Source organism: Alligator sinensis, unplaced genomic scaffold (assembly GCF_000455745.1).
Source record: "Alligator sinensis unplaced genomic scaffold, ASM45574v1 scaffold201_1, whole genome shotgun sequence".
In the NCBI taxonomy this organism is placed as follows: Eukaryota; Metazoa; Chordata; order Crocodylia; family Alligatoridae; genus Alligator; species Alligator sinensis.
The window spans coordinates 567065-579490 of NW_005842661.1; the positions used below are offsets into that span (position 1 = coordinate 567065).

General features: G+C 49.5%; 1 protein-coding gene across 14 annotated transcripts in view; it reads left to right on the forward strand.

Moving 5' to 3' along the window:
- The window catches only part of ELN (elastin), a 62959-nt gene that overhangs the window by 10604 nt on the left and 39929 nt on the right, over positions 1–12426 (forward strand). For all 14 annotated transcript variants that reach the window (XM_006033788.3, XM_006033789.3, XM_025215681.1 and 11 more), the window contains exon 2: positions 8573–8626. In XM_006033788.3, coding sequence (XP_006033850.1) covers positions 8573–8626 — 54 coding nt within the window. The remainder of the gene's footprint in view (positions 1–8572; positions 8627–12426) is intronic.

The window sequence follows — 12426 nt, forward strand, 5'->3', positions numbered from 1 at the left end:
GAGAAGCAGGGACTGCAGTTTCTTGAAGAGATTTTTTTTCTGTTCTCCAGGGCCTTTTGCCTAGTCCTCTGTTAACATCTCCTTCTCAAAGAGGAAGAGCCTGAAGAGGGCCCTGGCCCCTACTTTTGCTGAACTGTGGATGCAGTAGACACAGGATACATGCTATAGACAACAATGGGAGCAGGTGTAGGGGCTGCAAGTGTCTCTGTCCCTCCCTTTCAAGGTTTCCCCTGGTTTGCTTCCATTCTGGTCTCATATATCTTCCTTGGCTGCCCAACAGATCATTTCCACAGGAAGCTTTTAATCCTGCCTAGCCTGTGGTCTGGTGGTTAGGATGCTTTGTGGGAAAGTTAAGATGTGGATTCAGGTCCCTTCAGGATGAAGGAAACCTGAGTCTCCCACTCCTTTTGCAAGTGCCCAAACCACTAAACCATTAGGTTAAAGTGTGATGGCTACTGTCTGGTGTGAAATAGTTGCTTTTCTTTTTGAGTGAAGTTTGAGAAGCTTACATGAAATTGCATGCTTTTTCAGGCAAAATAGGGCTGCCACAGAGTTTAAGTGTAACAGATTCCTTCAGGACATGCTCAGATGGGCAAATGAGTTTGCACCAGGGGCAGTGGGATCTAAAATCTGCATAAGTAGCAATCTGTGTTGGTTATGAAACTAATTTTAGGCCAACAAAGAGGGGAATGGATTTGGGCCTTTTGAGACCCATGCAGCCCCTCCCTAAATATGCTTCCCAGGTGTAGAGTTGCTGATTAGCTCCCCACCTGCCATGTCTGCAGCCTTGTAGGCAGTACAGCCACAAGCACCAGTCAAGAAACATGGGTGAAAAGCTGCAGAAAGGTGTTAAGCAACTAGCTGGATTCTTCATGTATCATAGTAGTATCATAGTAGCTAGGGTCAGGAGGGACCTGAACAGATCATCTAGCCTGACCCCTGCCACCGGCAGGAATGAATGCTGGGTTCAGAAGACCCCAGACAGGAGATTGTCCAACCTCCTTTTGAATTTGCCCAAAGTAGAGGTGAGGACCACTTCCCTGGGAAGTTGGTTCCAGATTGTGGCCACCCTAAGGTATTGCAGCCAATTCCAGTCTTTGAAATGAGACTAGGCAGGTTTGTACATGGCCGAAGAAATGACCCACTCTTCTGGCTGCTGTGGTGAGCCCCAGGGCTACCTTTTAAGCACCACATTTTGGATCTCAGCAGGTTGAGAGCTATGGGCTGGGAATGCAGCCCATGTTCAGATCCCATAAATAAGGATGTTCACCTGTAAACAGGGATCTCTGCATAATGCCTGTCTGAGGGCTGAGATCTGCTAGCTTTTTAAATCTTGCATGGGTGTCAGGGGTGCCTCAAAGCAGACTGAACATGTAGATGAAGGCCTTTATCTTCAAGCTGGTGCCTCAGCTTCCCAGGGCAAGCAGTGCTACCTAGCACAGGTAAGTCCTGCTTCAGAGGTGCCAGCAGGGAGCTATGTCAGAGAAGCATCCTGGGAACCAGGGAGAGGACTCTGAATAGAACCTGAGCCATACTCTAGCAAGTAACCACCCTCTATGATTCTTACCAAGAGGACTGAAGCTACCACCCATCTTCCCAGAATCTCATTGACTTGGCCTCTGCTGTGAGTGACATACTAAGAAGCCAGTCCTTGAGAAGCTCTATGATCTGAGCCACAAGTGAACAAAGTCCACTGTGCAAGCTGGAAAGTGAGAACTACCAGTAGTAGCCCTAGAGTGGTTGCAGTTCTCTGATGGATTTACCCCGGCTGACATTAGTAATGCCCCTCAACAGAACAGAACTCCTGCTCTGGACAAACTCAGTAACTGCAAGGCTGCTGGTTTTAATTAGATCACTCACACTGGGGCTCAATTTGGCTTCCTGAGCTGGGTCATCAGTGACTTTGTAGGTGATCAAGACAGAGCCTTAAAAGTTTGGATGGAGCTGCAGTCGGGTGCAGCCATCACAGCAGGAAGAGATCCTGAAGTTCTGCCTGCTCTGGGAGCAGCAGCCCCTAAAGGAAGCTACAAGTGCCTGCAAAAATCTCAAAAGAGTGGCTCCAGCAGAAGTGCAGACTGGGCCATGCTGGGCATCTATGATAGTCGCACTGAACCAGGGACTCTTGGTAGTGGACAGTGGCCTTTAGCACTGCTTGATGATCTAACCTCTGTCTCATTAGAAATCAGAGAAGAGCTGTGACCATCTTGGACCCGTTACTGCCATTCATGCCAAGAGGCTGGGTTAGGAACATGCCCCTCATATTTAAAGGCTTAATGCAGTCTGTCTAACCTCTCAATTTGGTCAAGGACAAGGCTAACAGAGGAAGGTCTGAAAGGTCTGGCATTAATAACGAGTTGTCTCCCATTTCTTCTTTTGATGGGGAGTCTAAGAACATGCTTACCCTCAGTCAAATCAGACAATGAATGGTGTTGACCCACAATAACATGAAGAGCTTGGACACTGTCTGAGGGACACTGACACTATTCTTAAAAAAGCAGGACTTAGGAACTCAGATCAGCCCAGTTTCTAATCCTTTCCAGGAAAAGTTAGTTCAGAAGCAGCTGCATTCAGGGTCTGAGGAAAGACTGAGACCACCACTGCATCAGACTTGGAAAGCCAGTTGCCTCATACATGGTATAGAATCTACATGGTGTAGATGACTGAATAGGAGCAGAAGCTTAAGGTTTGGACCCTATCAGTGGCACTTTAGCCACATGGCTCATGCCCAGCCTAAAGAATTCAGAATATTTCTGGGAATCCCTTGGCAAACAGTGTCTTGAGGTGCCCTTCTCCCCAAAGGTGCCCACAGAGGGAGGGTGACTCTGGGTTCCAGGGATATGAGGTCCCATGATGTTAAGGTTGCCCAGTGAGGGTGAAGGTCCAGGTGCTAGCTTAGTATTTAATTAGCATTGTTCCCTGTGCATACTAAGGGTTGCTGGCATGCCTGCCTGGTACTACACCCAGTTGTGGCATCATGGCCGGCACAGCTGGCTGTTCCCTTCCCAGAGGGCCTGAGAGGATTCCATGTGGATACTTCCCATTTGTTTTTAAACAAGGAATAATCTGGGATTTGTTTTTCCGAGCCGAGGGAGATGGGGAGGGGGAAGGAGGCTGGGTTACAACCCCTATTTGAAAAGTCCCTGCCATTAAACCCATCCAATAACAGCTCCTCTGAAGGAAAGTGGGGCAGGGCCAGGGCAGGGGAGACAGACAGACGGTCAGACAGGGCAAGTGATGATTTGAATGAATGCCTTTGGCATGAGGCAGCATGTTACCAAGCACTGAATTCCACTCAAAGTGAGATCAGCTGTTCTGGAATCTGGAATCAATTCCAAAGCACGCTGGGGCTCAGCATACAGCACTCTGTATTGGGCAGGCTCTGCTGTAGCTATGCAAGATAGGGGCCTCAGGTTTGGGCATGACAGACCTAATGGCCTGGAGTGGATACTTCAATATTACACCCAGGGGGCTGAGAACACTCCCCTGACCTTGTGACCACCAGAACAGCAGGTTACAGGTGGAAATATGGCCTTGAGAGAGGAAGTGCTGTCTCTGGCTTGGCTTGATGGATCAGTGCCAGAGCTAGAGAGAGAGATAATAATTTATGAATCTCAGCCTTTTTCTCTGGCATCCATGGATCCAGGATCCCTGGGAGTGGCAGCCCTGGCACTTGTGCCTTGAGTGGGGCAGGATGTGTGAATCTGCCATTAGCACGTATAGTGGCTGAGATGAGGGTGTGACCCTGGGCACTACTGCCAAGAGCAAGACTGTGACGCTGGGAACTGAAATACTAGAATGTATGTGGCCATGGGCAAGAGTGTGACACTGGGAGCTAGTTTCCAGTGCATGTCTGAATGTGCAAACCCTTGCCACTTCTGTGTGACTGGGGGTTGGGTCTATGGGGCACACAGCAATGTGTTTCCTTTCCCCAGATGTGAGGAATGAATACTACAGACAAGCAGGTGCTGACTGGATGGGGTGGGAACAGGGGTGAGTAGGGGACCATGGAGGGGAGCAGACTGGGTGTCAATGGGCACGTCTGTACCAGTTGTTTACTGCGTAGTTGACTAATTAGCAGTGCAGTAAACATCTCGGTGTCTACATCTACATGTGTGCCCCTATTAGACTGGAGTAAATGAATTTATTCTGTAGCAGCACACATATAGATGCTGCCCAGCTGACTGGGGCACAAGGGTGCTTCAGCGCAGGGGCTGCCTGCCAGCTAGCCCTTTGCTGAAACCTCCCTCATGCCCCAGCCAGCCCCTCCACAGCACATTGAGCCGGGGTGAACAGCTCCAGGCTGGCAGGCTGGCCCCCTGGGGTCTCCTGCCAGTCAGGGCTGCTGCGCCTGGACTCCACGTGCTGCACCTAAATAAATGTGAAGCTTATTGCTCCGGAGTTAATTGTCCCCAGGCACATGTTCAACCTGCACCCTGGAGCAATTAACTCTGGAGCAATAAGCTCCGCAGTTTATTCAGGCGCTGTAATTGCACAAGTAGACACACCCAGTGACAAATCTAGGAAGGAAAGAAGCTTTATGAAGCTGGTGACCAACTAGAGCCAGATGCCTCCACTTGGTTCCCAGCTTTCAATGCCTCAGCGCCACCTGCTGGCCATATTTATTTGGGCAAATGAGAGCTGAGCCCCTTAGGTTCATATCCCGGTGCGGGTACCGAAGGTGAACAAATCAGCCTATACACATGCAGGAAACCTGCTCTGATGCGCTGATTAATGAAGTCTGCTGGATTAATCGAGTCTGCTGGAGCACAGGAATTGATGTGCTCCAGCAGCCTTCTGTCTCGCGTGTATCAGTGTTCCAGCACATCTCCGCACTGAAAAAATGGTGGCGGGGCGCTTTGAAATGAAACACGTTCGATGAGCTTTAATTCAAAGCACCTGCTGCCAGTTTTTCAGCATGGGACACATGGGGACATTGATATATGTGACATGTGGGCACTTTTTAATTGGCGCAACTCACTAAATCTCCTGGTGTCACAGCATGTGTAAAAATGCCCCTTGAGTCCAGCAGCCTAAGCACTTGACACTACCCCAGCTGTCCCCAGACCCAGAAGCCTTGGGCTTTGCCCACAAGAAGCCATGCTAAGCTGGGGGCAATTGTATGGGCAGGCCTGGCTGCATCCATCTCAGAAGGGACTGACACAGAGTGCCCGACCATGGGTAGGAGAGATTTAGGTGCGGGGATGCAGGCTATCACCCCTCTCTACTGAGAATGAAACCTTCTCATAGCACAGGCCTAGGCAAAGCAGTGTGGGATTGGAAGCCAGGGCACCAGCTGCTCTACTAGCTGCTCCTTCTAGTCTGGGACAGGTTAAGATTAATTGGGCCCTCATCTGCAGGTTTTATCCCTGGCTGATGCAGCAGCAAGAATAGGACTCACTGCCCCCAAGGCCTGGGACAGGAGATGCGGCTGTCCCTGCCCACAGGTCTGCACTGGAGGCAGCACTGGGGTTCAGAGCTGTGCGGTGTGGATTGAGCTCTAAGGGTGGTCCTTCATGCTGCTGCAGCTCAGTCTGGCTGCAGTGGCACCCAGCAAATGGCACCCAGGAGCTATGGCCTGCCACATTGCACATGCTTAGCCCAGCCCAGTCACCAGTTTCGTCCGTGCAGAGGCAGGGGCCCCTAGGCCCGGACCCAGTTGGCCCATGCATTAATCCACTTATGCTTCTAGTATGTCAATACACTCAAAGCCCCTTATACTGACCAAACCCAACTCTACTGCAGCCAGAGGCAAAAAGGAGGCCTTTATGACTTGTTCAAACAAACAGTTGCTCAAGGTGACTCCAGGCAGATCTGGGGCAGAATTCTGCTTCTAACATGGCAGCCCAGGATCCCAACCCCTCAGTGCAACACAGCAATGAGTCTGGAAAAGGGCCCTTTTTGAGTGTCAGCCCCAGGGGTAGAACAAATTCCCACAGGGTTGAAAAGCCACTGCACACCTGACAGCAGCTTTAAGGGCAAGTGGCACAGGTTGGGCAGCCTATACTAATATAAATAGGACAGCCCATCTTGGACATATAGAAAACCCATGTACAGTCCCATACAGCCCCTCTCCCCTGAGGGGGAAAAAAAGCCACATGCAACAGAAAGTCTATCTGAGGAGTCAGACATAAAAAAAAGTGATGGTGCCCTAGAAGATTACATTAAACTGCACATGGTTGAGAGGTCCAAACTGCACCCAGATCCACAGAACAGGCATACCCAACCTTTAGAGTGCTTGGCTTTATAGCAAATGGCTCAGTGCTCTCTTTAAGGCCATGACTTGGTCTGTAATAGCTCTTTATATGTGGGACTCCCTCTGACATTCACCCTGGTTAGGAGACTGACTGTCTCAGGAGATTCTGGATTGAGTAGAGAACCTTTCACTTATACAGCTTCACACAAAGATGAGCTCAACTTAGCAGGGAGAAAAAGCAATTCCCATCTGGTTGGGATGCTTGGTGGCCCATATATCAGGTGAGTTTGGTGGTTCTCAGGACCATTTCCTACACCGACCCTCTGACAGACTCAGCAGAGGCCCTGGACCCTGGAGACTACCCCTGTTCCCCCTAAAACAGGGGTGTCAATCCTGGGCTACTGGTTGGCCTCTAGAAGTTGGGGGTGGCTGGGGTAAAGTGGCCTGCCACAGAATCTGGGGTCCTTTCCCTGGTGGACATGGCACTTGGTGATAAGAGGGTGAGTAAAGGCTGACACAGCCCCAGTTGCTTTCCAGCCACTCTACCTATTGCCACTGTTGAGGCCTCAGCTCCTCAGCTGTTGGTCCCACTGTGGCTGCCACATGCCGTATGCCCTGTGCCCTGTTTCTTCTCCCAGGGCTAGAGCAGCTGCTACGGTACAAAGCATGTAGCAATGGCAGCAACTTCAGATCCAGCACACAGCATGTGGCAGGACCTGGAGCTGCTCTGTGGCCTGTGCCAGAGCTGGAGCTGCTGCCACCACTACTGCATGCCCCAGGTTACAGCTGGAACTGCTGCTGCCATATGCTCCAGGCCAGCTGAAGTCCACAAGGAGCCCGGCAGTCCAGATCTGGCCTGGGGCACAAGGCGATTGTGGGTGTGTCTACACATTGCCCTGTGGTGATGTTGTTAATGCGCCATGCTTTACTACTTCCTTTTGGAAGTAGTAAAGCATGGCACACTAATCACCTGTACTGTGCTGCACATGCAGGACATGGTTATTTTTAGCTGCTGCTTCCCTGTGGCAGCACACCACTATGGTGAAGTAGTGGTTGGTCACGTGTAGACTCCTGTGGACTGGGCAAATTAAGATTAACTGGGACATCGCGGTAGCACATCACTACAGCGGCATAGCCTCACGTGTGGATGCACCCTGTGACATCTCTGCCCTAAAATAAGCCTTCTGTCCCAGTCAGGGTAACACATGCCAGAAGGCAGAGTGTGTGTGTGTGCGCGTGTGTGTGTGTGCACATGCATGCGTGCATGTGTGTAACCCTGCTGCAGCCCTGTAGACAAATGGATGACTTTACAGAACTGGGAATCCATAGCCTCCCCCAGCACTGAATCCGCAGGCCAGAGTTTGTCAGCAGGAGCCCCTGACTCAGTGGAGGCAGTTCACAGTCCATAAACGTGCAGTTCTCATAGCAGTGATGCAGCCTTCCCCTTATGCTGATGGCTGCTCCCTCTAGGTAAAAACAGAGCAGTGGAAAGCTGTGGTGGAGCTGGCTCCTGGTGGGGTGAGATGCTAGTGGGAATGGAGGATTCTGCCTGGTCTCTTATTTCATCCCTCATCACTCTCTTCAGTCCCACTCAGCACCCTCCCCCACACCCTGGGCTCTGCCTGAGGCTGAAAGCTGTTGTGAAATGTGCTGGCTTCACAGAAAGAGTCAGCTGGCCCAGCACAGCCCTCATCTGTCTCCAAGTGGCACAAACACAGCTTCCCCCCTGCCTTGTGCTGGGGCTGCTGCTGAGCACGGCTGTGCAGGGTGTTACAGGGGATAGCTGAAGCCACAGAGGCGAGTTCTTCCCTCCACACTGTGCCCAGAGTCCAGAAACCAGGGCACAGGACAAGGGTCTCAGCCCCAGACTGGCACTGGACCTTCTATCCCCCATGCTGAAGGGAGCTGGGGACAGGCCAGTTGCTTGAACCAGAGGAGAAGCAGTCTTGGGTTTACTGCCCCTGACTGGCTCTGCCGTGGACAGATTGCCCTTCTCCTCACTCAGAGGACAGGCTGGCCTCCTTGCCTGGGCTCTTGGCAAAAGCACCAGTGTATCTTTGAGCACCAACCCACAATCCCAGTGCCTCCACCCTGGTCTCAGAGCACTTATACAGGGCAGGTCCTTGTCGTTAAGCTCACGGTAACATGAGGAAACCAAGGTACAGTCAAGGCATGGATTGGCCCAGGATTGCACACCTGAGTGAAGGATCATGGTGCTGCTGTTTGAGAATGCACTTGGGGCAGCTACTCCATCCCAATAAGTCTCAAAGATGTTTCTATGCTGCCTTTAAGCCAAGTGCCATGAGGGCTGGGCACATCTGGACCCAGCAGTTGTCTCTCAGGCTAGCTGTGTGTATGACCAGGTCTATTCTTTTGCAGGGGTCCCTGGTGCTGTCCCCGGAGGGGGAGTTCCAGGAGGAGGATATTACCCAGGTAAGCACAAGACTCACCCAAATGGGACACAGGAGGGAAGGGGAATATCTTCACTTAGGAAAAGGACAGAAGTACAGGAGGAGGGGCGTACCCATGACCAGAAGGGGAGGGAATGGCATGTAACTAGGGAGGATCCCTGAGGGCAGGCAAGTGCCAACTGAGCAGCACTGGGAGGCTGTCTGAGTGTGGGTGGGCAGGGAGGTGCTTCCCCCTGCTGTGAGCCTTGCAAAACCAGTAAGGGGAACAAGCCTGTGCATCCCTGCCCCTGCCTAGTTAACATTCAAGCCAGCACCTCTGCACCTGTAATGGGCTCTGCCTTCCAATGGAAAGAAGGGACTGTGGGGATATGTCCCCTTGTCACTCATGCTGTCACCTTGGGATCCTGCAGAGTAGCCATTTGCAGGGCTCCAGCCTGTCCATTGTACTTTGGCTGCCTCCAAACACTTGTCTGATGGGACAGTCCCAGCCTGGGCCTGAGGTGGCAGGACAGCAACAGGTGACACAATAGGAAAGATGCCTGTCACGCAGGTCAAGCCCTATCACCTGAGTTGCACCATAACCTGATGCCAGGCACATGGGTAGGGCCGTAGTCAGATGCTACGCTTATGAGTCAAACTGTAGCCAGTCCTCATCCCCTGCCTTATTTTTGAAGCCTGTTAGCAGTGCACAGGTCATGCTGTAACCTGTCATCACCTGGGTCTCACCACAGCCTGTCATAAGATCATAGGATTGTAGGAAAGAAGGGCTGGAAGGGACCTCATGAGGTCATCTAGTCCAGTTCCCTGCTCTAGGTAGGATCATCCCTGACTAAACTTTCCCAGCCAAGTGTCTGTCCAAGCTGTTTTTGAAAATTTCCAGGGATGGAGATTCCACAGCTTTTCTAAGCAGCCTGTTCCAATGCTTAACCACCCTCATAGTAAAAACCTCCTCCTAATTTTCAACCTAAATTTCCTCTGCTACATCTTGAAGCCATTGCTCCTAGTGTTGTCCCTTGTGGCCAGAAAAAATACCATATCCATCCTCTCTGTAATTGCCCTTCAGATATCTGAAGACTGCTACCTGATCCTCACTTGGTCTTCTCTTCTACAGACTAAACAGTCCTAGTTCTTTCATCCTTTCCTCATAAATTCTGATTCCCAGACCCCAAATCATTTGTATTGCTCTGTGCCAGACTATCTCCAATGTGTCCACAATCTTCTTGCAAAGTGAAGCCCAAATCAGGACACAGTACTCCTGGAGGCCAATACTGAATAGAATGGAAATGTCACTTCTCGATTTGCAAGATGCTCCTGTTAATACAACCCAGGATGCTGTTGTTTTTGTTTTTGGGGTTTTTTTGCAACAAGAGCACACTTTTGGCTGATATTCTGCTTAATCTATTGTAACCTTCAGGTCCTTCTCTGCAGTAATGCATACAACCATTCTCCAGTCTATTCAAGTCATTCTGGATCCTCTCCCGAACCCCCAGAGTGTCTGCAACTCTGCCCAACTTGGTGTCCTCCCCATATTTACTAAGTGTACACTTGATCCAGATCAATAAAGAAGATATTAAACAATACTGGACCCAGAACTGACCTCTGGGGAACCCCACTTGATATCTCCTTCCACTAGACATTTTTTCCATTGATGACTACTCATTGAGCATGATGATCCCACTAGTTATGTATCCACCTTATATTATTTTCATCTAGTTTGTAGTTTCTATCTTGTTAATAAGAATGCTGTGGAAAACAGTGCTTTGCTGTCAATACAAGAAAACCAGGTTGGTCAGGCATGACTTTTTTGATGAATCCATGCACCTGGTTCTTGATCAGCTTGTTCTCCTCTAGGTGCTTTACAATAGATCCCTTGGGAAACTGCTTCATGATCTTTCTGGATATCAAGGGTCAGACTGACTCGTCTATAATTCTGTGGATCCTTCTTCTTCCCTTTCTTAAAAATGGGAACTATATTTGCCTTTTTACAATCATGTAGCATCTCACCCAACCACCACAAGTTCTCAAAGAGGATAGCTTATGGCTTTGAAATTACCTCAGCCAGTTTCTTCAGTATACTAGGGTACATCCCATCCAGTCCTACCAACTTGAAAAACTCTAGCTTCTCTAAGCAATCCCTTACCTGTTCTGCCATCACTTTAGGCTGCGAGTCTCCTTCCCTGTCTTTGCTGCCAACTATGCTTGTTATCTGTAGCTGACCCTTTTTATGATGCATTAAATACTTTAGTGTTCTCTGCATCATCCATAACTAGATTGCCTTCTGCATTCCATAAAGGATCTATAGTTTTGTTGATCTTCCTCTTACACATAATGTAGAATCCCTTTTTACTGCCTTTTAATGTCTCTTGCCAGCTGCATCTTTAATTGTGCCTTGGCCTTCCTAAATTTTTCTCTGTATGCCCATACAATACTCTTATACTCTTCCCTAGTACTATGACCAAAGTTCTACTTTTTGTAGGACTCCTTTTTTACTTTCAATTCCCTGAAGAAATTGCTGTCAAGCCAGGCAGGTGTCCTGTTGCACTTCCTATTTGCCTGTTGTACTGGGACAGCTTGCTTTTGTGCCCTTAAGAAGGCCTTCTTAAAGTACAGCCAGATTTCCTGGGATTCCTTTTCCCCTCAGACTTGCACCCCAGGGGATCCTTCCCACCGGTTCCCTGAGTTTGCTAAAGTCTGCTTCTCTGAAATGTCTTTGTTTTTTTGCTCTCCTTCCTTCTTTCCCTTAAGATCTTGAACTCTTGTCATTTCATCATCTGAGGAGTTACCTTCCACCTTCACATTCTCAACCATTTTCTCCCTGTTTGTGAGCAGTAAGTCAAGAAGAGCTTCCCCCCTAGTTGACCTTTCTACCATCTGTATCAAGAAGTTATCCAGGATACACTCCATGAATCTGCTGGACTTGTGCGCTGCTGTATTTCCCTCCCAGCAGATGTCCTGAAAATTAAAGCCCACCATGAGCACCAGGTCCTATGATTTAGAAGCCTCCGTCAGTTGTTTAAGAAGGCCTCATCCACCTCTTCCTATCTGTTTGGTGGCATATAGTGGATGCCCACCATATAATCTCTTCTGCTGCTCTCCCCTCTGACCTTTACTCAGAGGCTTTTAGCAGGCCTATCTTCCATTTTGTACTGCCCCTCCAAACATGTGTACATCACCTTTATATATAAGGCAACACCTCCTTCTTTTCCCCCTGCCTATCCTTCCTGAACAGATTACACCCATCCATGACCATACTCCAGTCATATGAACTATCCCACCACACCTGTGTAATCCCAGTTACATCATCATTCCTTGTTGTAGTGGGTGTACCATCACCATTCCTTGTAGTACCATCATCGTACTAGGACCACAAATTCTTCCTGTTCATTCCCCATGCTTCTTGCTTTAGTATATACACGTTTCAGATATCTAACTGGTTCTTCTTTGATGGTAGTCTTACATAGACTTTACATTATAGATTTGACAGTAGTCTAGGTGGTAGTGCTATTTTTTCCCTGTCCCCATCACCTGGGTCATGCTGTAGCCCATCATCACTGAGGTCATTCTGTGGCCTTGGTCTGTCATATGGATCAAATCATAGCCAGATTCCATCCCCCAGGACAGGCAGACTGCCCCATCACACAGTCTTACCATAGCTGGGTGGCATCCTTGACAATGTTCCACACTGCCATAAGGATATTCTGTATCTCCAGGATGACTCTAGGGAGCCCTGGAGCTCAGGGTGCCCCGTCATCAGCTTTGGCAGATGCAGAATTCAGTTACAGGTGTACAGTAAAGGGCAGGTGTCTTTTTAGTTTTTCCCTA